Source organism: Pantherophis guttatus, chromosome 1 (genome assembly GCF_059756535.1).
Source record: "Pantherophis guttatus breed Tessera chromosome 1, ASM5975653v1, whole genome shotgun sequence".
In the NCBI taxonomy this organism is placed as follows: Eukaryota; Metazoa; Chordata; class Lepidosauria; order Squamata; family Colubridae; genus Pantherophis; species Pantherophis guttatus.
Window position 1 is genome coordinate 305,133,039 of NC_142063.1, and position 23,711 is coordinate 305,156,749.

A 23,711-nucleotide genomic window follows, 5' to 3' on the forward strand; every position below is an offset into this window, starting at 1 on the left:
CTTTTAAAATAATTGTATACTTTGAACATCCTAGTCTTATTATTCAATAAAATACAAGCACTGAAAATGTCTGTGAAAACTAGCTAACTGAACTAAAATTAAGTCAAAAACTGCAGCTGTAGAAATATCAGTAGGTGAACATGGTATAGCAGAGAACTGCTTTTTTTAGCATTAGATCTAATATAGAATAAGGAATTAAGGTCCTTTAGATGTTCCTGAACTAGTATTTCCAGCCATTGGACAGCTTGATTGGGGTTGCTGGCAGCTGTGATTTAGCAACATCTGTGGGGACCCAGATTCCCCATTCCTAAGATTTACCTTATTCAAATTTGTTATCCCCCACCCCATTCCAAAGAATTCTTGTTGTGTTTATATACATATAATTGTAATGTGTGAATGCATCGTCTCAAACAGTTTTCTGAATTAAATATACCCCATTTGTCTTTGTAAAATATAGGAATTTGACCTAAACTTTCTTTATTCTTTTTGTCAACAGCTTCCCCTTTCTGTCCTTTTCCAATTCTTTTATTATCTCCTATTGATCTCTGAATAATATGGAACTAGCAGTGATTAATTTATCACAGGATATACACCTCAAACTCAACCATAATTAAGTTTGGCTGGTTCTAGTTTAAGCTGATAACCTGTGGTCCACAAGCTACAAAATCACCACTTCCCCATCCCTGCTTTAGAGAACCAGGGAAATATCTTTGTCAAAAGGAACTGTGACTTTATAATATTCAGTGCCATCCATTGACCCAGAATTGTCTAAGAGCAGTCTTTTTTCTTTTCTTTTGTATTTTCTCCCTATTCAAAATTTTATTGGCACAGCCAAAACGAGGCTTTGAGTTATTTCATAATGCTAAAAAGTAGAAAAATAAAATAAAATAAAATGAGATGAAGTAGAATATCACATAAATTGGTTTGTCGTGATGGAAGTAAATGCTGCACTTAAGCAAAAGATCCTCATGCATCTATTATATTTTCCTTTAAAAAATAAAAGTATTCATTTGAGAAACAAATCTGTAATTTTTTTAAGCCATTCTGCATTAGCTGAAGTACCCATAGTTTAAATTGGAAGCATTTGCTCCTCTTGTTCAGATAGCTGTAGTTGGCTGTTTCTTCCATTTTTGGACAGAGATCTAATTTCCTGATGTGCCATGAATGTACAGTAGCATCTTTGTGAAACCCAGGCAAAAAACAACGAAATGGCTCTATTTTTTGTGAATTTTAGGACCGCCTATTTTTCGTCATGGAATATGTCAATGGAGGAGACCTAATGTTTCAGATTCAACGTTCACGCAAATTTGACGAGCCTCGCTCCCGCTTCTATGCAGCAGAAGTCACATCGGCACTCATGTTTCTACATCAACATGGCGTCATCTACAGGTACTTTTCTTTCAGAGGTTGAAAAAAAAAAGAATTATTAAAGCTGTTCGTTTCATTGGTGTTGGCTAAAGTCCAGGGTCTCTTAGCAACCGCATTGGCTGTTAGTTTCTGCTTGCTAACACAGAACTTTTTTTCTTACTCTTTTTGAGGTGGGGAGAAGACTGTTTATCATTCTGAATGTTAGCATTTGAATCGTCTCTGCAGGCCTTGCCAGCTGTGGGTGCCAGTTTTGTATTATAAAACAAGCAACGCTTATTTTAAAAACTTGGCACGCTGTGACCCATCGTTGACTTTGGTTGCGGATCAGGGCAATCTCTTCAGTTTTCTTCTTCTGCCATGGATTTCCTTTCATTTCGGAACTCCCTGCCACTTCCTGGGTTTGTTTGTCTTAATTGTCTCCAGTCTGAGATGGGATAATCATTTGATGAGGCTTTGTACATGAAGTCTGGATGGTGAGGGTGAAGGCTCAGCTGCTAACAGGAAGAACCTCTTTGGAGACAACTTGAATTTGTTCCCTGCAGCTCCTGATTGGCATCTGGCTGAACAATAACAAATCTGAATTGCTAACTTTTCGTTATGCCATGAAGAATACACTTAGAGATAAATATTTATTATTAGAAACAAGGAACTTCTTAATACATTTTCACCTACTATCTCTCTATGTTATTAAGGCCTTTATCTTGTCGTTTCACTCTTCCTCTCCTTCTTTTCCCTTTAAAACAAAAACAAAGAAAAGAAACTGGCAGTTTTTCATGACTTCAGATAAAATTTGGCAAGCATATACAGAAGAAACTGCAGTAAGGGAAGTTGGCTGTGGGATCACTTCTCTTTCATGAAGTACTTGAAGAGGGCAGTCACAAAGCACTATTCACAGGGGAGGTTGCTGCAGATATATCATTGCCAACTACCAGTAAAAATGAAGCCGAAAAATAATACATGTTTGGAAGCACATAGGAATATGTATTGGAGAGGAGAGAAGATTAAGAATTGGTTGTTTTTCCTATCCAGATCTTGCCAGCCTGAACCTCAGTGTATTGGGAATTCAGTGGCATGGACAGCAGTCCATTTATTCCTCTGAAAGAGAGATGAGCAACTTAAAACTTACTACAATATTTTAAGAGAAAAACAAGTCACACATAATGCACACTATATTCCAGAGAAAGAGAAAGATAGGAAGAGAGAGGTTTTAATAGGGGTGTTAAAATAGCATTTCATTCCCACTCTTCATCCTTCAGTTCTTTTCAGGAAAAAAAATCTTACCCTGGTACATAAAAATTTCTAGAAATGTTCTGATTCTGTATTTACTTTGGATACTTATTCTGATTTCTATGCTGTTGGTACTTCCATTTCCCAATCCCTCTGAAGCAACTTGAAGACAATATGTATTTATGTTTACACCATATACTCAGATATGCTGAGAACAAAAAGCAAAAATACTCTCTCTCTCTCAAATTGCCAAAACTCTTACAGCAACAATCCCCCTTAACTCCACATCATATAAAATGGGACTACAATAAATTACCTGCACATGAAGCACAAACACACTCATTTCTTGTGTGTTCATATGTATGATCACAGAAAAAGTCTCAATAGATCATACGAGGAGGCAGGGCTGAAAAGCTGCCAAGCCACCATTCCCTTTGAAAGATTTGCTACCATGGTTGTAACCAAAGAACTAGGAAGTTCATATAAAGCTAAGATTTCCTCAAATGGAAACAAATGCTATGCCTGCAGAACCACAGTATTTCAAGGCACAAATGAGTTTCTTAGCAGTGTGACATACAACATAACTGAGCTGAAAATAAATAGAACAGGGATGAAGTCATGGAATCTCAGAGACATGGAACCAATCAGTAAAGAGCAAGTGGGAGTGCGCTGTTACTGCCGATATCTTTTGTGTTGTGTACTCAACACAAATTATTTACAAATTACAAATCTTTTTTTTAAAAAAATAGCCTTGAATGTGTCACAATGTGGTGGCCTATTTTTGATTTAAGTGCTATTGTACAGAAAGAAGATGGCTGTTTTTAATAAAGTTGCTGAGAAATAGGATCTGCTCCTATCTTTCAAAATTCCCATCTCTATAATTAAAAGTGATTTTAAGAAGCAGATAGACAACTCCCAAACAAAGTTCCTCTTCTCTGCATTGCCTGTGTAAATGCAGAGATTGCCGGTCTCTGCTGTTACTAGTAGTTGTAGTTCATTGACATCTGGAGTGCCAAAGATTGCATTCTCCTGCTGAGAGAAAGAATCAGTGTCGTGCAATATGGAAATTTCCATGAACATTTTCTTCTCCAATGGAGAGAAACCAAGAGTGGTTTATGTCTTCATGCCTTTTCCTTTATATGATGAAAAACCAGGGGATTGGCAAAAAAAAAAAAAAAAAAAGACTAGTTGAGAACTTTAGTATTATATTACCCTTTATAACAATAAAGTAAGCCTCTGATTTTAATGGATTTTACAAAAGAATATTTGTTTAAGCTGAATGATGTCCATTAAAGTGAGGATTTACCAGTAGATATAATTGGGAAGATAAGCCATGTAGCACTTTAAAGGTGATAGTCAACATCTGGAAGCAAATCAGCAACAAGTGTAAGTCCTGCAAAAGAGATGACACTCTCTTTGGAGTTGCACAAAACCATGTGCATTTTGAGCCAACTGAAGCTTTCGGATACTCTTCAAGGGCAGCCCCAATGTAGAATGCATTACAATAGTTCAAACAAGAGGTGGATGACTGTGAGAAGAGTTCATAACAAATAGCAAAGAAGGAAGCCATTTTTTCATTTCCTTGAATTCCAAGCACATCAGAAGATATGATTATTATTATTATTTTTTGAAAGAACATAACTACAGCAAATCTGGCCCTTTCTCCCCCCAAAAATTGTGTTACTGTTATCCCTGAAATAAGCTGACATACACAAAAAATGTTTAATGTGGATGAAGTAACATATTGTAGGATATATAGATGGCAACTAGTTTTCAAGTTGCAGTCACCACAGCCCAGTTCTTGAGGATAGGTAAACAAGAAAACATAAACCTTGAGGATTTTCCGTGAATGTACAGTCTGTCATATATTGATGCCAACTGTAGTTCTTCAACAGAAGAAAGAAAATAAATTGAAGCATACATGCCTGAAGGTCTGGGTCAACAAAACAAGGCTCTGCAACTCCATCTAAACTAGGTCAGTGAGTTTCTGGTTGGGGTGACATTTGAAGAAGATTCTTCTAAGTTCCTAAAATTTGGCCCATTCCAAATGATCTTCCCCTTATACCTCCAACTGGAAAGGCTACTGGAGATGGCATTTGTGCCATTGTAAGAGCTCTCCCTTCCTTAATATTCATCTGCATCATGTAAACAGATCATCATGTAAACAGAGCCTTGACATTAACATGGGAAGAATAGGGTGGGCCTTTTGTTAAGAGGGAAAAGGAGAAACCAAAGAAGGCAACCAAGAAGCATGCCAAGTTTACATTCCTGAGAGGGCAGTCTTTTTCCTGTAGAGTTTGTAGGAAGGGGACCAGTGCTTTCTGCCTGATAACACTAATTCTACGAAGAGGAAGTTGGGAAGCAGTATTTATCTTCTGTTTAAACGTCAATTATTTTAGTTTATTTGGTTGTTATATTTACTTAACAAGAAACTAAAAATGAGCCTGTATTCCCTGGCTGAGCTCAAAAATATATGCTTTTATATACAGAAAGGGACAGAAGCACATATGTCTTATTTTTTTCTATATACACAGAACTTCCCTTTAAGGCTTCTCTGGAGAATAATAAAGACAGCTTGTGGAGTAGTTTGGTATCAAGAGAACAAAAGAAGCAATTGCATTTCTCCACCATACCTAGTAGTTGCCCTTTAAAATTTTGAACTAAAGTAGTATTTCTACACTGATATTTTTTATCATCAGGAATTTAAATATTTACTCTGCTATGCCCATTTCATCCAGATGCTTTGGAACAATTTTAAACTTATACAGTTAAACACTTGTATGGCTTGAAATCCAGACACATTATTGGAAACCCAGTAGTAGTGATTAGGTGAATAGAGGACTAGTTGCGAGATCTTCCCTTTGGAATAAACATACTCATTATCGCTGTGATAGAAAAGAGGGTTTTAATTTTTTCTCTTTTTTAAGAAACCAAAACAAAACTCCACTAATAGTTCAGGCAGCAGCACAAGTGAGGTCAGAACAACCTAGAACTGTTCTTTTTTTCCTCACAAGGACCTAACAGGAATGACAATAGGTTTTTTTCTGCAAAAATTTGAAGTGTCTTTTCCTGACAAGAATGAAGGCAACTTAAGTATTCTTAAGAGGTCTAGATAATCCACTTCTTCCAGATTTCTCACCAACTACAGACAGACTGACTTCTTGACAATGGGAAGGTTGGAGATGTGATTATAGTTAACTAGGAATGTTGGGTTCAAGAAAGGCTACAATACTGTCTCCTTCAAGGGAGAAGGTACCACCCTGTCTCTCAAAGAGGCCAACATCATAGTATTGATCCAATCATAGCAACTCCCTGGCTGCTTTCGTAATCAGGAGGTGGCCAGATCCAATGAACAGGTGACCAAACTGAGAGCACAGAAAATCTTGGCCATTTTATTAGTAGTCATCAGATCAAACTTAGATCAAATAACAAGACCAGGCCCTGAGCACCTTAGCTGGACTGCCCAGTTAGAATCCAAACCAGAGCTGAACTAAGTGACTTTATCTATCAGAAAGCCAGAATAGTAGCATTATAGATGATCCTGCTGGCCTTCCCTGACCATTAGGAGACTGAGTCACAGTGAGCAGTGTCTATGTAATGTTAACCATCTCACTGTAGAATGAACTATTATGTTAGAATAAGCCATACTGTTAACATTACAAGGTGGGTTAGATCAGTAGTGGGTTTCAATTTTGTTCGCTACCAGTTTGCTCTGTGCATGCACAGAGATGTCCAGGCGGGTGGGTGGAGCCTCCCTCCACTGCCACCTCCAGTTCGCCTGATCCGGGGTGAACCAGTAGCAACCCACCACTGGCTTAGATATATTAATAGATAAAATAATTTCCCTCCTAAATGCTAGGATGCTTGTGGATTAGTGCACAAATTGTCTTTTATTTTATCTTCACATCAAACTGACCAAGATGTCACCAAAGAGCTCATGATTAAAGGACGTTTTAAGCCTTCACTGGTTTTCAGTGATGATATTCTATAAAGACTAGAATTTGGGATTTCATTCAGTCACAAACCCATGAATCATATATGGTATTAAGGACACTATGGGAAGTGCCCTTAGAGTGCCACAGATTTTGAATCCAGATAGTTAGGTTTAGGTTTTGGATTCTCAGAAAATCTGTTTCTATCATTTATAATTGGTGTCTGCAACAACCACATTGGTGCTAGAGATATATCTGAAGTGGCCTTCTTTCAGTTAGCAATGCTTATTTCACCCAAAAGAAACTGGAGAAGCAATTTTTAGATCTCTTCTTTTCTCTAGATCACATCATTAGGATTTCTCTAACCATTCTTCACATGGGAACAATAATCACCTTCTCTAAAATTGTATGATGTTTTATTGTACAAAGCTCAGAGCCCAATAATTCAAATTATTTTAAGTAGCTATGTGCTTAAGTAGTACTTTTGCTGCATCTTATTTTTCTGTGTCAGATCTCCTGAGCTTTTCCAGGACTATTAGCTCAGCCTGTGTTTGTAATCTTTTTTTTTTAATCATTATTTATCCATTTTCATTTTCACCTGTCAGGTTTTAACAAATAGTCTATATATATTTTCAAACCTTCTAACATCACAGAAATGCACAACTGCTTTCAATATTCCAAATATAATATATTAAATTGCCTAACATTATTATCTCTGCTATGCAGTTTTGGAGGCTTAATTCTTCAGAAACTATAAACTGACAGTCTCTGGGCCAAATCTGTCCTCTGAGAGATACCATCCGCAAATGCCAGTTTTGGTTCAAAAATAAAGGGTGGAAGGGTAGCAGTTAAATTCCCATGATTGCCAGCTTTGAAACTGCTAAGAGCTTGACTCACCTTCCATTTCCATATGATTCTTAGAAAGGGTCTTATGAAAACTTAGAAAACTTATTTGCCAGCAGACATATATGTCTGTTGGCAAAAAAGAAAGTAGCACATTTATTTCTAAGATGTAAGCCCTCCGTATTCAGAATAGGCCCTACCAGTAGGCAGAATGAGCCTGTTGCAATAGAAGCATGCAGGAGTCAGGTGATAAAATTATATGGAAAGAGAGAGCTGTAGTTGATGACTATGCTGTCCACAAATATACTTTTCAATCGTCTGTATGACTGAGAAGACTTATCTGTTGTGAGTATTGTATAAATATTTAGCTGGATCTGAACAAGGCATAGGTAGATTGCTACCTCTTTGCCCTAGATAACAAAAGGTTTTCAACCAACCATATAATATTGCTATTTTTAAATGAGTGTTCTATTTGATTGGACCCCATCCCCTTTTATATCATTACGGGGAGGAACAAGCCATTTAAAGTATGTTTAACTTAGTTTGGAGGGTAAGTTAAGAATGGCACTTTACTTGTCAGAATATATTCTCCATGCCATCATGGACCATGATGGTTTTTAGACTTGAGAAACAGGAGGGGATATGAAAACCATGTGTATCAACACTAGTATTCCAGAGAAAATTGATGCTCCTTACAGCTGTTTTGAGGGGAAAGATTTTTGTGAAATTCGACAATATAGATAGTTTTTGACTTATGACCACAATTGAGCCCAGCATTTCTGTTGTTAAGTGAGACATGTGTTAAGTGAGTTTTGCACCATTTTATAATCTTTCTTGCCACAGTTGTTAAGTGAATCACTGCAGTTGATAAGTTAGTAAATTAAGTGAATCTGGCTTTCCCATTGACTTGGCTTGTCAGAAGTTCATAAAAGGGGATCACATGACCTTGGGACATAGCAACGGTCATAAACCAGTTGCCATAGCAATGGTCATGAACCAGTTGCCAAGCATCTGAATTTTGATCACATGATCATGGGGATGCTGAAAGGTCATAACTGAAAAAGGTCATAAGTCACATTTTTCAGTGCTGTTGTAACTTTGAACGGTTACTAAATGAACTGTTGTAAGTCGAAGACTACCTGTAGATGTCCCCTACTAGCTCTAAATACTATATTAGTTCTAAATATCTTTCAGCACTAAAGTATTATCTTTCTAGATACCCCATAAGCGATGCAACTTTAATTCCTGTCAAAATTAAATGACCCAAACATTTTAATATTTCTCAAAGACCCAAAGCAAGCATTTCCTTCCCATGTAAAAAATCAAGCAAAGAATTTATCAGAAGGAATTGATGCAGTTCTGTCTGAGTGACACACTCATTCAATCATTTTCCCCCAAATATTTCTGCATGAAAAAACATTTTTATAAAGAAGAGATCTATTAGATAGAAAAACAAGCAGCCTTATTGACAATGCTAAAAACTCGTTTAGTACAACGTGCCTCTGAAAACACAGATTTCTTTTTTTTTTCCAAAAGTATGCACAGAGACAAAGCAAAGGAGCCTGAACTTTACTACTGGAAATTAAAAGCTTCATCCCAGTAGTACTTATGTCAACAGTCCATTATGGTACAACATACTTGATATGTTGGTCTATAAATAATACAAATAACAGTTCTTACACAACAGTCACTTTTATTTACCCATGGAAAGACTTTTCATTGCAAAAATCTCTTTAAATCCCTCCTTCAGTAGCAGAAATTTGTTGGGGGAGGAAATACTATTGAACTAACTGTTTCTTCCTTTTGAGGATACTCTGGAGAGCACAGCTGAGAGATTATTTTTCCCTTTTTTAGCCTGGGATAGTATGGTGGGAACAATATACTTTTGGTAACTTAATCCATCACTACTTTGTGAGTTTGGGTTTTTACCAACATGCAAACTGGACCAAAGAATAATAACACAATAAGGGTAGTCCTTGATTTACGACCAGAACTGAGCCCAAAATTTGTGGTGGTTAAGTGAGGCTTTTGTTAAGTGAATTATGTCCCATTTTACAACCTTTCTTGCCACAAGTTGTTAAGTGAATCACTGCAGTTGATCAGTTAGCAATCCGGTTGTTAAGTGAAACTGCCTTTCCCATTGACTTGGCTTGTTGGAAGGTTGTCAAAATGTGATCACATGACCCTGGAACACTGCAATGGTCATAAGTATGAACCACTTGCCAAGCATCTGAATTTTGATCACATGATCATGTAAAGGTTGTAACTGTAAAAAACTTTTTTGTAACTTTGAACTTTGTAAATGAACTGTTGTAAGTAAAAGACTACCTGTTGTTTCACTATAACAAGATTTTTGGTTTCTTGCTGTGTTTTCCTAGGAGAATGGGGCACTTGGGCAAAAAGTATCTATTGCATGCACAAAAAAAATAGATATCCTAAATATCTTCATGAATTTTCATGAATTTTCAGATTGACATCCATATGTAATCTTATTTAAGAATTGGCATTCTTTATTAAAAATGTTTTAAAATTTTACAATACAAACTCAGTTGAATTCATTTGACAAAAGGAGGTCTGGAATGCTTTCACATCTCCATATGAAGTAAAGGGTACTTTCAAAGTCAAGATCCATTCAATGCAGCTTGTGTTTTAGTAATGAGTCAAGGTTCTCCCTTAACTTCAAAGTGATTCACTTTGTTATATATTTGTCTGTCTGTCTGTCTGTCTGTCTGTCTGTCTGTCTGTCTGTCTGTCTGTCTGTCATCTATCTATTTCTGTCCAATTTCTTTACCTTTTTTCTGAAGAACCCTGATGAGGTCTTTATCAAGGAGCCTGTAAAGCGGGTTAGGAGTTTATCTTGATAACTGATCATTAATCAAGATGAATACCCATTCATTTCAGCCTTGATTTGCATCCAGTTATATGAAGGAGACAGCTTTAGTCATCTTGATGGATCTGTGCTGGGAACTAGACAAGGAGAATGTAATTCTGTTTTAAGTTTGGCTGGATTTCTTAGTCCTTAACCAATAGAATTCTATTGGTTCATCCTTCTGAAAAGAAACCGAATAATATTTTGCTGCATTTCCCCAAAGGCAGTTTCAGAAGGTAATGTTGAATAGATTCTATTTGCACATTGACCACTACTATATAGTATCCCATAAGGTGCTAGTATGCTTCCATGTAACAGAATATCAGCATGAAACTTGGGAAAGTTCGTATGCTTTGTTTTCAGTATTTTTTATTAAAAATTAGAGAAAAATCAGCCTAGCTCAAAATTCCTGGACACTCTACTTTATGTAAGGCCACCTCCACTAACTGGATGTTTTCGAAATGTGTTGGGTTTCAATCCCTCTCATCCCCAACCACAGTGACCTTTGATATCCTCCTAGAGAGTGGCAAGCTAGAAAGTGTGACCTGAGATAAACATGCTCATGAAACCCAGTTAGTAGGTATGTTCTTTTTCAACACTTGCATTTGTTTTATTTACAAGATACATTCAATTGGCATACCTGAATAAGCACAGAACCAGCAGTGGTATGTCTGATAAATTTAATTAAACTTTACACCTGGGTTGAATGTAAACTCAGCAATAATGTCTATAAATAAATCTGGTCTCTGAAGATCTGTCCAATCTTACTTTTTAAGCATTCTATCTCATTGTTCCATGGCATGTGCCATTTTTCAAATAAAAAATAAGCTGTTTTAATGCAAAGGATTAAGTTTTTTTTTTCTTGCACAGCAGTAAATTAACTTACACCTCACTGCCTCTATTCATTTTTTTTTTATTTGCTTTGTAATTACAGCAAGACAGCTTATGGTCAGATATCTTTTTAGCTAATAAAACAGCAAGACACCGTTCAAAGATAAAGTTATCATAGGATAAATTCATCTTATCCTTATTTAAACCCACTAAAGTTTCAATGGAGAAGTAGACTGCTAAAAACATATTAGAGAATATATTCTATAAAAGACAGAAAGAAGAAAAATAGAAACATTGTATAACACCTACATAGCAGTTGCCTCAACCACTTCAAACGATTGATAAATATTTGGTATTTTCACTATTGCTTGTTATCATTTGAAATTATTCACTGAACAGAATTTGCTTTTGCTTATTTAAGCCTGTCTCTTTTGATTTCCAAGTTAGAAATGTTTGAAAAAGCTTTTACTTTCTTCTAAACTACCAGCTTTATGCGCTTTTGTAGATACAGATTTAAAGGCTGATATTTGTCATCAGTATACAGCAAGTATGTCAAACTCAAGGCCCGGGGGCCAGATCCAGCTTGTGGGGTGCTTAGATCTGGCCCACAGGGCCATCCTGGAAACAGTGAAGGACTGGTCCATGGTGCCTCTGCCAGCGAAAACAGGGCTCGGGAGGATTGCGGGAGGCCTTCCTGAGCTCCGTTTTTGCTGGCACAGGGTTGCAGAAGGCTGTTGCAGCCGAAAATGGAGCTTGGGAGCCAGTTTTCTCTGGGAAAGTGCTTGGACCACCACAGGTGCCCCTGACACAAGTGATGTCGAGCTGGCCCACCTATCTGGCCACACCCACTCCGGCCCCCAAAGGTCAAACACAACCCTGATGTGGTCCTCAATGAAATCGAGTTTGACACCCCTGGTATACAGCAACCAAATTAAGGGAAAGGATATGCAAATGAAAACTGATCAAATTGAAACATTTTGGACAAGGTGTTTTGGACAGGTGAAACAAAATTTGAACTGTTTGATCACAACTACACAAGATACATTGAGAGAGAAAAAGGTGAAATTTTAAAAAAGAGTACCTTGCTAATTGTTAAGCATGAAGATATTTTGGGGTTACATGGCAGCCTGTGGCAGAGAAAATATTGTGTGAGGGGAAGGGAAGAATATCAGTTTATCCTTGAAGTTAATGTCCTAATCCAGTGAAGAAATTAAAATTGAAAACTATTTCAACCTTAAAATAGTTGCAGGAAAGGGAAAAAAATGTTTTGGAATGGTCTTCACAGCCCCAGATTTCAATGTCACCGAGACCTCAAATATTCAATGGAATGCAAGAAGACCTAAGAATATTTCTGATCTGGAAGAATTTGCAAGGAAAAGGGGGAGAAACAATGATAAGCAAGAATAGAAAAATTCTTATTGTGCTACAGGAAATGTTTGGAGGTTGTACGAAGTACTGAAAGGTCATTCATAATTTGGTATTTGCCGTATTCACTATTTTATTTAAATTATGTAAACAACTGTACATAAATAGAAATTTACAGAAATCTGTTTAACTTTATACCATGTAGTAACTGTGTTAGCATCTGTTTTCTTAGGGTTTTCTTGAAACACACAACTTGATAAAAGTGTGCTATATTTTTATAGTTAACGGAATATCTGGGTGTTCTTTTGAGCAGATTTCATGAAGCTTTTAGCTCATAAAATTCTGACTCTGAAGTGTTTAAAAAACCCTCAATTTTCTGCTGAAATTAGTTTGATTTGTCTGTGTTATGTGTGTTTGTGTGTGCACATTATGGGATTACAATAGTGATAAGTAGGTTCCTTTTTTTCCATAGGCAGTTCTGTTACTTGATTCCAACTTTCCCAGGACATCAACTGTTGATTTTCTAATTCAAGAAGAAAAGCTTTAAATAATAATGAAACTATATTTCCCTTAGCAGTAGCTTTTATAGGATCTGCAATTGCTTATTGCATAAAGCCATAGACATGGTATAGATGATCATATCAAATATTTATGTGACTTCTGCATTAGTGATCAATGCACTTTGCTTGTAGAAGAGGTGGAAAAATCACACTTTTCCTTGGGAAGATGTCTTAAATTACTATGAAGTAGAATATAGTTTGAGAGTACTCCACACCCTCTATTTAACACTTGTATCTCTCTGTTAGAATATGGAAAAGGTACCTGTTTCTCTTCGCAGTGAATACATTCACCCCCACCCCTTTATTTATTGCTAAGAACTTCCTGATTGTTTCTTATTCAAGGGACCTGAAACTGGACAATATTCTTTTGGATGCAGAAGGTCATTGCAAACTGGCTGACTTTGGCATGTGCAAGGAAGGAATCTTGAATGGAGTAACAACTACTACCTTTTGTGGAACACCAGACTACATAGCTCCAGAGGTATAATAATATGCATTGAAGTGTCTAGAACTCTATTTTTGTGGTGCTATCTTACTTATCCCTCGATGAAAAACTGAAACCAAATTCTTTCTATGTAATCCTATTTAGGATTGAGTATGCTGATGACTGTAGTACATCACAATAGGAACTTGGTTAAAAAAATAGGATTAATGTGTGCTTGCCATACAAATTTTCCAGTACCATTCAGAAAAACAATTCCATGTTGTGAAACACATAAAACACAGGAAAAACTCTGTTGGAACAGAATGAAGGTCTATCTCTTCTAGTATATTTTTCATATTGCAGCCAACAACAGTAAAGTTTACAACCATGACAGGAGTTTAATAGCAGACGTCTGCATCTGAAGACAGGAGTAACCCATAAGAATCAGTGACTTTTCAATCTTTTTTTTTTCACATGAATTTGCTAGCTTCCTTTGGAGTAGAATTAAGTGATGTCCATCATCAGATTTAATCATATCACCTGATAGGAACTTCTGTAAGTTAACAGTTTCCTAAGTGAAGAACTGCCTTTTCGTTTCTCGTGTAAATCTACTTTCATTCAGCTTCATTGATAGACACTAAGTTTAGTATATTATGAATATACTGGATGGGTAGAATAGCGTTCTCACTAATAAACAATGGGCAGAAATTGTGTCACACTGAAACTTTTTGAAAGAATTTATAGGTTTTAATTTAAGGTCCAAGTGTGTTTCATTGAAACTGGCTTTTAAAAATAATTTCATATAATCATGGAACAACAGAGTTGGAAGGGACCTTGGAGGTCTTTTAGCCCAACCCCCTGGTTGAGCAGGACTCTATACCATTCCAGGAAAATGGTTGTTCAGTCTTTTCTTGAAAACCTCCAGTGATACAACACCCACAACTTCTAGACACAAGCGTTCCATTGATTAGTTGTTCTGATTGTCAGGAAATTTCTTAATTCTAGGTTAGATCTCCCTTTAATATCTTCCACCTGTTACTTCTTAACCTGCCCTCAGGTGCTTTGGAGAATAGATTAACTCCCTCTTCTCTATGACAGCCCCTCAAGTATTGGAAGACTACTATCATGTCACCCCTAGTCCTTCTCTTCATTAGACTAGGCATACTTAGTTCCCACAACCATTCTTCATATAGTTTAGCCTCCAGAACCCTAATCATCTTTGTTGCTCTTCTGTGCATTCTTTCTTCTTCAAAAGCAGGCAATATAAATTGTTCATATTGTGCATTTTTATCCATTGATTTCCCTCTTTTTCTTGATTTCTCCTAACAGATCCTCCAGGAATTAGAATATGGTCCTTCTGTAGACTGGTGGGCACTGGGGGTTCTCATGTATGAAATGATGGCTGGACAACCTCCCTTTGAAGCTGATAATGAAGATGACCTCTTTGAGTCTATCCTACATGATGATGTGCTATATCCAGTATGGCTTAGCAAAGAAGCTGTCAGCATTTTGAAAGCGGTAAGATTATCTATTTTTCTTTTTAAATTTGAGTTTTCCTAGAACACTTGAGAAGCAGCCACCGCTGGGAGTTCAACTACAGTTCAGAGTGCCATTGTCAGTATACAGGGGTCTGGGATGAATTAAACTTCTTGTGGGAAAGAGACTAAATGTTTGTGTTCTTTGCATCTGTATATCTGTATACATGCCTGCACTTGAGAATCATGTTTCAGGAAGAACCAAAAACACCAGCAAACTGAAGTGCCTTGTCAAGCTGAATACTCAGATTGTATAGTTGGCTAAAATGAAGACATAGTTATGCAACTGAGGATGCAAGTTCCACACAGATGGGCCTCAATCCAAAAGATACTTAACAAAATGACATCCTGATCCATCACCATGCTGACTTAAAAGTCAACTGATTTCTCTGGGAGATGATCCTGTATTTCTGACCCCCACAGCTTCTGTGCAAATGTCAGTTAGAATTTATTGGTTAGCATTGAAAGACCATTCTTCATATTGAAAAATGAAAAATGGTGGCAAAATAAGGGTGAAGTTAGTTTCAATACATTTCATATCTTTATTTTAAGATGAGCCGGTTCTACAAGGGAATTATGTTCAATGGATCAGTTCCTAACCAAAAGTTACTTCCTAGTTAATTCCCTGAAATAGGTAACACTGTACTTTGCTCAAAACAAAATATCGTAACAGTCATATATATACATTTAACTGTTCTCATACTGTTCCTTACGCTGCCAAAACAACTCTGACTGTGCACAAGGAGGAAAGATTAGCAAGCTAGTGAGACCTGTTTAGGAAAAATAAATTATTAGGGGCAATTCTCCCCAAAGCAGTTAAAAAATGCTTTATGTGGAATGGGAACTCAGACTGAGGATGGGAATGTAACCATATCAGTTTCCTGAGAGTTTAGACTTTGAATGTTTATACTCTGATATATAAAAAATAATAAAAACCATTTTTAAAAAGTGTAGTCTGGAAAATCTAAAACCTTGCTGCAAACCTGATGTTTCTCCTTGAACACAAAGCGAGAAAAGTTCCTATTTAAAACCCTACAAAAGTCAGACAATCCAAGCATTGTCATAGAGATATTTCATGCAAACTAGCTGGTCTTCCAAGGAAATTCCAGTAAAACTATGCCCATGGTATAGAGTCCAATCAGCCTAGAGAATCTTGGAGGAACCTATTGGGAGGTAAAGACTATGTGGAGTAGAATTTGAAATAGCTTTAGTTTCCTTAATTGCATGATAGGTAAGATTAGCCCTCATTAGCCCTTCTTAGTGAATTTCACTGACACATTGAGGAGAAAGGGATGAGCATGCTTGTTTCATCATCCTCATGCTGTCCTCCATATGCAGATAGTGAATTCCTAGAAGGTTGAACCCTTTGCTAACTATAGAACAGAGGTCTTCAAACTACGGGCTGTGGGCCGAATATGGCCGGCCAAAGCCATTAATACGGCCCATGCAGGACCATGAGGCTGCCCTGCCCACATCACCCCACCTACTCGCCAGCCCCCAGTTGCCTTCCGGAAGCCGAGGAGGCCAAAAATGAACCCCAGCCTCCAGAGAGAGAGAGAGAGAGAGAGAGAGAGAGAGAGAGAGAGAGAGAGAGAGAGAAAGGGAAGGAGGGAGGAAGAGAGGAAGACACACACACAGATACACACAAACAGAAGTCCCTCACGTCCCCCACTCCCACCCCCCACAAGGCAGCCACAACCCTTCACTAACCTGCTTTCCACCCCCAGGAGCATAACAAATTAAAATTAAATTTGTGTGTATTGTTTAATGGACTGTTAAATTGGCCACACCCACTCAGTCACATGACCGCCTAGCCATGCCCGCCCAGTCACATGACCGCCTAGCCATGCCCACCCAGCCAGTCTGGCCCCCCAATAGTCTAAGAGACTGTGAATTGGCCCCCTGTTTAAAATGTTTGAGGACCCCTGCTATAGAAGGTCTCTGGGAGAGGAAGACTCTGGGGAATTGGGATCCTCAATGACATAGAGATCTATTGATAGAGGAAGGTCTCCTCTGTAACATTTATGGAAGCAATAAGAAGGCTTATCCATACAGTCATTTTAAAACATATAGATTGTTACCGGGTTTCTTACTCTGAAAAGAAATAATGTGAGGCCTTTTCCCACCCACCATGCAAACAGCATCTTACAACAGAAAGAAAACTCTGGGGTGAGTTTTAGGCTTAGATTAATGTTTGAAGCTTGGGTTGTTCATCTTGTTCTTTAGAAATATGAATTAACCAAAGAGCAGGAAAAACAGAGGAAATGGAGGGGCGTCTATGTACTTGACTGCCGAATATTAACAAGGGATTAGCTTTGGAACGCTTTGTTTCCTTACATTGTACTGTTAGATGAGGGCTTTGTTCTTCAGGCACCTTAAATTGGAATCCTGTTAAAAGTATTTTGAATAGCTTTGGCAGAATGGTTTTTGGTTTCTACACAATTTTATTTATTTTATTGCACTATTATGTTGCAATTTGTTTACAGTTTCCAAACAAAAAATATCCAAAACTGAAGATATTTTGAAACTTGGGGAGGGTGGCAGAAACAACAGTGGGAAATCTGGGGTTTAATTTCTCTGAACTGATCTTCAGTGCTGGGACACTGGAGATCCTATTAATTTCTGAGGTTTTGTGAAAGACACCGCTCTGAATTTTTAGAATGTTTACACATCTTATGACTTTGTGGAATTCAAAAACCCTTTTTACTTTTTTAAAGCTTAATATTAGTTCTCTTGAAAATAAGACAAAATGAGAAATAAAGGAGCCTTAGTTTGGCAGTGGAAAATATACTTTGCATTCCAAAAAAACGTAGGTTCAGTTGTCTTCTTTTCTGATTAAAGGAAATCTGTATTACAGGTTTTATGAGAGGTCTTGGCAAGTGAGATGCATAAGCTGCCCTATCGCCTTTCTTGCAGCATTCAGAGACCACTAAGATTGTACCACTGAAATTTGCTGGCAAACAACCAAACATTAGTGTAATTTCCCATCAAGTACTGGAGGAAGTTTTTTTTAAAAAAAAAATTAAGAGTATTAATTGGATTGGTTTAATTTATCTCGAGAGTAGGAGGGGAACAAAAAGCCTTTCATAAGTGGGAAGAAAGACTGTGAATTTTATCCAACAATGTTATTGCACCAATAACCTTAGCTCCTTTCTTCTTAAAAAAAAAAAAAAAGTTCAGTCCTCCCCTCCCAAAGAGTGTCCACACCAGTTCATATACTTGTGGTGTATATAATGAGTTGATAAATCATTGTGATAATGAAAAATGTTTTGAGATTTTTGCTCTTATCACTGAATACTTTAAATAAGAAATTGACCTTCCTAAGCCTTATGAAACTCTTTAAAGCATCCTGTTCTAGATCCCTCAATAATATGCTCTATATCAGCGGTCACCAACTGGTGGTCTATGGACCACTAGTGGTCCGCGAGAAAATTTTGATGGTCCGCAGAAAAAATATTTGCATTTTTTTATATTACACTAAATCAGGGGTCCTCAAACATCTTAACTTTAGTGCCATTTTTAAAGCATCATCAATTTTTTTTCATGCTCATAAAAAAACATGAAAAACATGTATCTGATGTAATGAATAGCAGAAAAAACAGAAAACAAAATAACAGAGTTGGAAGGCACTCTGGTGGGTTTGGTGTTACCACTGGTTCGCATCATGCATGCACTTCGCCTTTATTCATTGTGAGCCTTAGCTTTCCTCACTTCATCTTTGCAGGCTCGGGCTATTTGCTGATATTCTGCCTTAGTTATGTGCTGCTCTTGTGCAGGCGCTGTATAGATGTAACATCTTTTTCTTGAAGATATTTTTTATCTGTAAATAATTATTTGCCAGATCACATGGAAATAGACAGGATTTCAGTTACCTCTTTAATATACAGTATAGTTAGTGTGTGATCTGTTTGACATTTTAAGGTTTAAAAAGCACAATACACTAAGAATAAAACTCTGAATAGGTATTTCTTCTGTGCTCCAGCACTTTATATTCCCATGTCACATGTGAATTTTGCTTTATCTCTGTCCCTATAAGAAGTGCTAGATGTAAGCATAGTATGTTCTATCAGCCATACCACACATTAAAAAATAATCATTTCACTGTCCTGGCCATTCCATGATTTTCTATTTCTTTATTTCAAGGGGATGATGAATGCTAACCAAGCTTGTAGTTAGGGTTCATTCCTCTAAGGATTCTGCTCTTCAGTCCTGCTTCTCTTCTGTTCATGTTATTGACAGCAGCTTTTTCATTTCAATCCCGTTTAGGTCAAGCACATTTTGTGCTGATTAAAATGTATTTGTGTTAATTGAAAAATAGTCTGTTTTTTCCCCCCACTACAATACCTGTTAATGTTTTTTGGTTCTACTGTGGTTTCTGGTTTTGAGTCTTCATACCCATCTTCTTGAACCATCAAATTTGTTACACCCAGATATACTGTATCTCTGCCCCAGTTTTAGATGGCATAGTATGTTCTTTTGTGAATAGCTCGGCTTGGATTTCACCATCTCAATTAAAAGAAAATACAAGAGGTCGCTTGTTTTATTTGGATGGTCCTGTTCTACCTTTGTCTATTCCTTTGCTATACATCTGTCAATTGTTTTCATTCTCAGTTATAAAACAATACACTCTCTGTGTACCCATAAATAAAGAGTAGTAAAATGGTGACATTCAGCTTTGAAATATTTAGTGAATCTGCCAATTCTTGTCTTCGAAAATTGTACAACATTTGGATCATAATCTAAACTATTATATTAGCCAAATGCACTTTTTTCTGACTCATTTGTATATTAAAATTTTACCCCTTGTATATAAATATGAATGCAATAAAAAACACAGTGAAACATAACATTGATTTAAGTACATATTAATCTGATTTAAGAGTTGCCGTGATTTATTACTATATAATGTTTTGAAATGGTCTACCTCAGATCAGTAAAGACTACTGCAGTTACCATAGAATAATAACAGACAGTTCAAAACTCTACTGAGTTAGGAAAGGCATCAGAAAGACTAATGCAAATAGAATATTTTGCAAGATGTTTCTGCTTTTCCCAGAGTTTGTCTTGCTGTATCTTGCCACCTTATACAATTTTTCCACTATGTAACTGAAGTTGGTTATTTGTTTTCCATGCAGTTCATGACAAAAAACCCAAACAAACGTCTGGGCTGTGTGGCATCTCAGAACGGTGAAGATGCCATTAAACAGCATCCATTCTTCAAAGAAATTGACTGGGTTCTTCTAGAACAAAGGAAAATTAAGCCACCTTTCAAACCTCGGATTGTAAGTATTGATCTGAGTTGTGCAAGAGAACTTGGATAACATAAAAACTGGTTGACTACCTTTATGATAGTAAGGTTGCAGAAGTGGAATAGAACTGATAATATGGTCAATTTTTTGCCATACCAATGAAAGTGAATTAATTGTTTTCCTTAGAACTATGTGTCATACTTGTTAATGAAACACTGAATGTGAAAACAATCAAGAGCTTATGCTATCCTGTTTTTGAAAGTAAATCACAGAAAATATTGCCATTATCATTTGATAACCTTTATATCTAAAACCATTAATTTTGTGTTATGGAATGATAAGCTACCATGTTTTCTTGCTGCCATTTATTGTCACTGTAAACACAGCTAAGATAATCATGCTTCACATATTAAGCTAAATATGTGAAGGTACCCTCAGCATCCAAAACTCAGATTGGATATGTATTCTTTCATGTAATATCAATACCTGCATCAATTGGGAATCATATTTATGACTGTCATGCATTGTTTTGCTTAGATGCTAGATGCTGCACTCTTGTTTCAGATTGACTGAGACTGTTAAGTAACATTGCTAGTAACTCTGAATTCTTATTGTTGTATGTTGTTTATTTTTATTGCTGTATATTGGGTTTTTATTTTTTGTAAGCCACCCAGAGTCACTGTCAGTGAGCGGGCAGACATATATATTTTCTAAATAAATAAATTATAATTCTGTGAAAACTCAAGAAATTCAGTTTGGTGTAGTGATTAAAGCACTGGCCTAGAAACCCGGAGGCTGTGAGTTCCAATCCTGCCTTAGGCATGAAAGCAGACTGGGTGACTTTAGGCTGGTCACTGTCTCTCAGCCCAACTCACCGCACAGAATTTGTTGTTTTGGGGAAAACAGGAGGTGGAGGAAGTATTAGTATGTTCAACACCTTAAGTTACTTATAAAGCAATAAATGTGGATTATTATTTTTTTTAATCCCCTTGCTGTTTTTTCCTTAGTCCTGATTCACTGGAGAGTTGGCAGGTGCTATAATCTTTTCATATTCAAGATCCTAATATTGTTAATACATAGTATTGACAAAATGTATTTTATTTATTCAAAAGAATATATTTTCCAGTGATAAAGTTCATCAACAAATGTCCGATATCATTTTCCTAAAAAAGATCCCCAGTTATACTTTGTCTATGTAAGATCATCAGATAAGAAGTTACTTTCATGGCTGAGTGAACCATTCATAATATTTCTTATAAAGAGCTCTGTTTCATAGTTGTTGTTGTACTTATGTCAATCTATGCACATCTGAAAGAGTTCTCACTGACAGATAAACAGCCATGAAATCTTGAATGATGAGAGATTAGAACATGTAGAACATATTCAAGTGGGGTCTCATTTCTGTTCCCTTGTCACAATTTGAATTATTGTCACTCAGTTCTAGCTCTCTATTGTAGGTTATATGTACGTGTTTGGAACATTGACTGGGGGTAGGGACTTATTGGGTTTTGTATTGAAGTTTTATTGGAAGCCACCCAGAATCACCAAGAGTGAGTTGAGTGGTCATATAAAATTTCTTAATTAATAAATAAATTGAGGCTATTTAATTTTAAGCCAATCTATTCATACTATTTAAATGTGGGAGTTTTTTAAGATTTCTTTTTTCTTCAGTGTTCACTAAAAGACTGACAAAAAATGAACATAAAAAACTTGCATTTCCTTGTATTGTTACCCTCTTTTCCTCTGAAGATGAAATATGCTACTTGCTGGCTTTTATGTGTGCATTATTTTATTATTTCTCCTTCACATTTTCTCATTCTTAGCCAAATTAATAACAGTCAAATACAGCACTGATTTCAAATTTGCAAGGAAAGAGAGAAGAAGTGGATAAACACAGATATGTATTGTGCTTCTGTTTATACTTTTGTTGCTTCTCCAGCTAATAGCTGAAATAAAGTGTAGATGTTTTTGTAGGCAATTAAATTCTTCCATTAAGTTTTTACTCTCAGCATATACCATCAGGAGCTTCCACTGAACATCTCTGTGACTTAGGGATACTTGTCTAGGCTGAAGTCTAGATACTTGTGATGTCAAGGAGAATAATGAAGGGGAAGGGAGGTAATTCATAGGCCAATGGTATGTACTCATTGTTAAGGCTGAAATACAGGAGGGTGAATACAGATGAATCTGAATTCATTACTGAGATATTGGACTGCAAAATGAATTTTTAAAAACCTGTAGTATATTTCTTTGTAAAAATACCGATCAGCTTTTATGAAATCAAAGTACTTATTCATAGAAGCTCTTCAGGGATCTATTGCGCTAATTACTCCCTTCTATCCACTACTGCTAGATTATCATGTTATGGTGTAAAATCACAGAATATTGCCCAGTGCACAAAGAAATTTGCCTTTCTACTACCAGATTCAACATTCCAAATCTCCTGCCTGGAAATATAGCCAGAACATTATTTTTTACCCTGTAAATAAGAACAACTCTACACAATTTGATTAAGGATGGCCAATTTACTTTAATTTTGTGTACATCACTTGTAAATATGTTCATTCATATCCCCATTCCATTACTGCTTTTTCATCAAACCTCATCAAACTCCAAAAGTATATGCATCTCTTTGGATAACTCGGTTGTTCAAAAAAAAAAATTCAAAAGTGGACCTTGCAATTGCGGGGAAAATGCTAGGAAGAATATACAGATTAGTCCTCAACTCATGACTGCAATTGAGACCAAATTTTCCATCGTAAATCATTGCAAATCAAATCAGACACGAATTTAGGATGGTTTTATGATGGTCATTAAGCAAATCACCATAGGTGTTAAGCAAATCACATGGTCATTAAACAAATCCAGCTTTGCCAATGGGTGTTTTTTGCCATTGCAATGGTCATAAGTGCAAGTACAGGTTGTAAATCACATTTTCCAAGGCCACCATAACTTTCAATAAATGAATAGTCATAAGTTAAGGACTACCTATATATGTGTGTGTGTTCGTTCATTCATATTCATTCAGTGACAGTTTGAAGTTATAGCAGCATTGAATGAAGGACCTGCAACTGGTCCCTGAAGTTACAATCCTGGAACAACCTCTTCAGAGAACAGGGAGAAGCGCTCTTAAGATCGTTTGCTTAAATGCAAGAAAGAAGGACAAGATATGCACCAGAGGGTTGTTTGGGTTTGTCAGAAAACTCTGACAAGAGACTTCCACTGAACTCCTTGAAATATAGATCATTTGAAATTTGAAATAAGACCTGAGGAGAACACTTCTTAATCAGACTTACTGTAAACTAACGAATATTTAGAGCAATCCTATCTGTGCCATTTGAAAGGAAAAAGCAAATTTTACTAGAATTTACTTCCAAATAATCCTGCATAGACTTGCTGCCACAAAACCATGGCTTGATTCGAGCACAATCGTATAAATTTCTGATCAGCCTTTTTCAGCAAAATGTTGTGACCAACTAACATAGTGCAGTGTTTACAGATGATGGCA

The 23,711-nt window shown here is 36.6% G+C and overlaps 1 protein-coding gene across 2 annotated transcripts in view; it reads left to right on the forward strand.

The window, feature by feature from the left end:
* The window catches only part of PRKCE (protein kinase C epsilon), a 321,383-nt gene that overhangs the window by 283,539 nt on the left and 14,133 nt on the right, over positions 1-23,711 (forward strand). For both annotated transcript variants that reach the window (XM_034427654.3, XM_034427655.3), the window contains 4 exons: positions 1,235-1,389; positions 13,338-13,476; positions 14,749-14,937; positions 20,090-20,236. In XM_034427654.3, the coding sequence (XP_034283545.1) occupies positions 1,235-1,389; positions 13,338-13,476; positions 14,749-14,937; positions 20,090-20,236 (630 nt within the window). The remainder of the gene's footprint in view (positions 1-1,234; positions 1,390-13,337; positions 13,477-14,748; positions 14,938-20,089; positions 20,237-23,711) is intronic.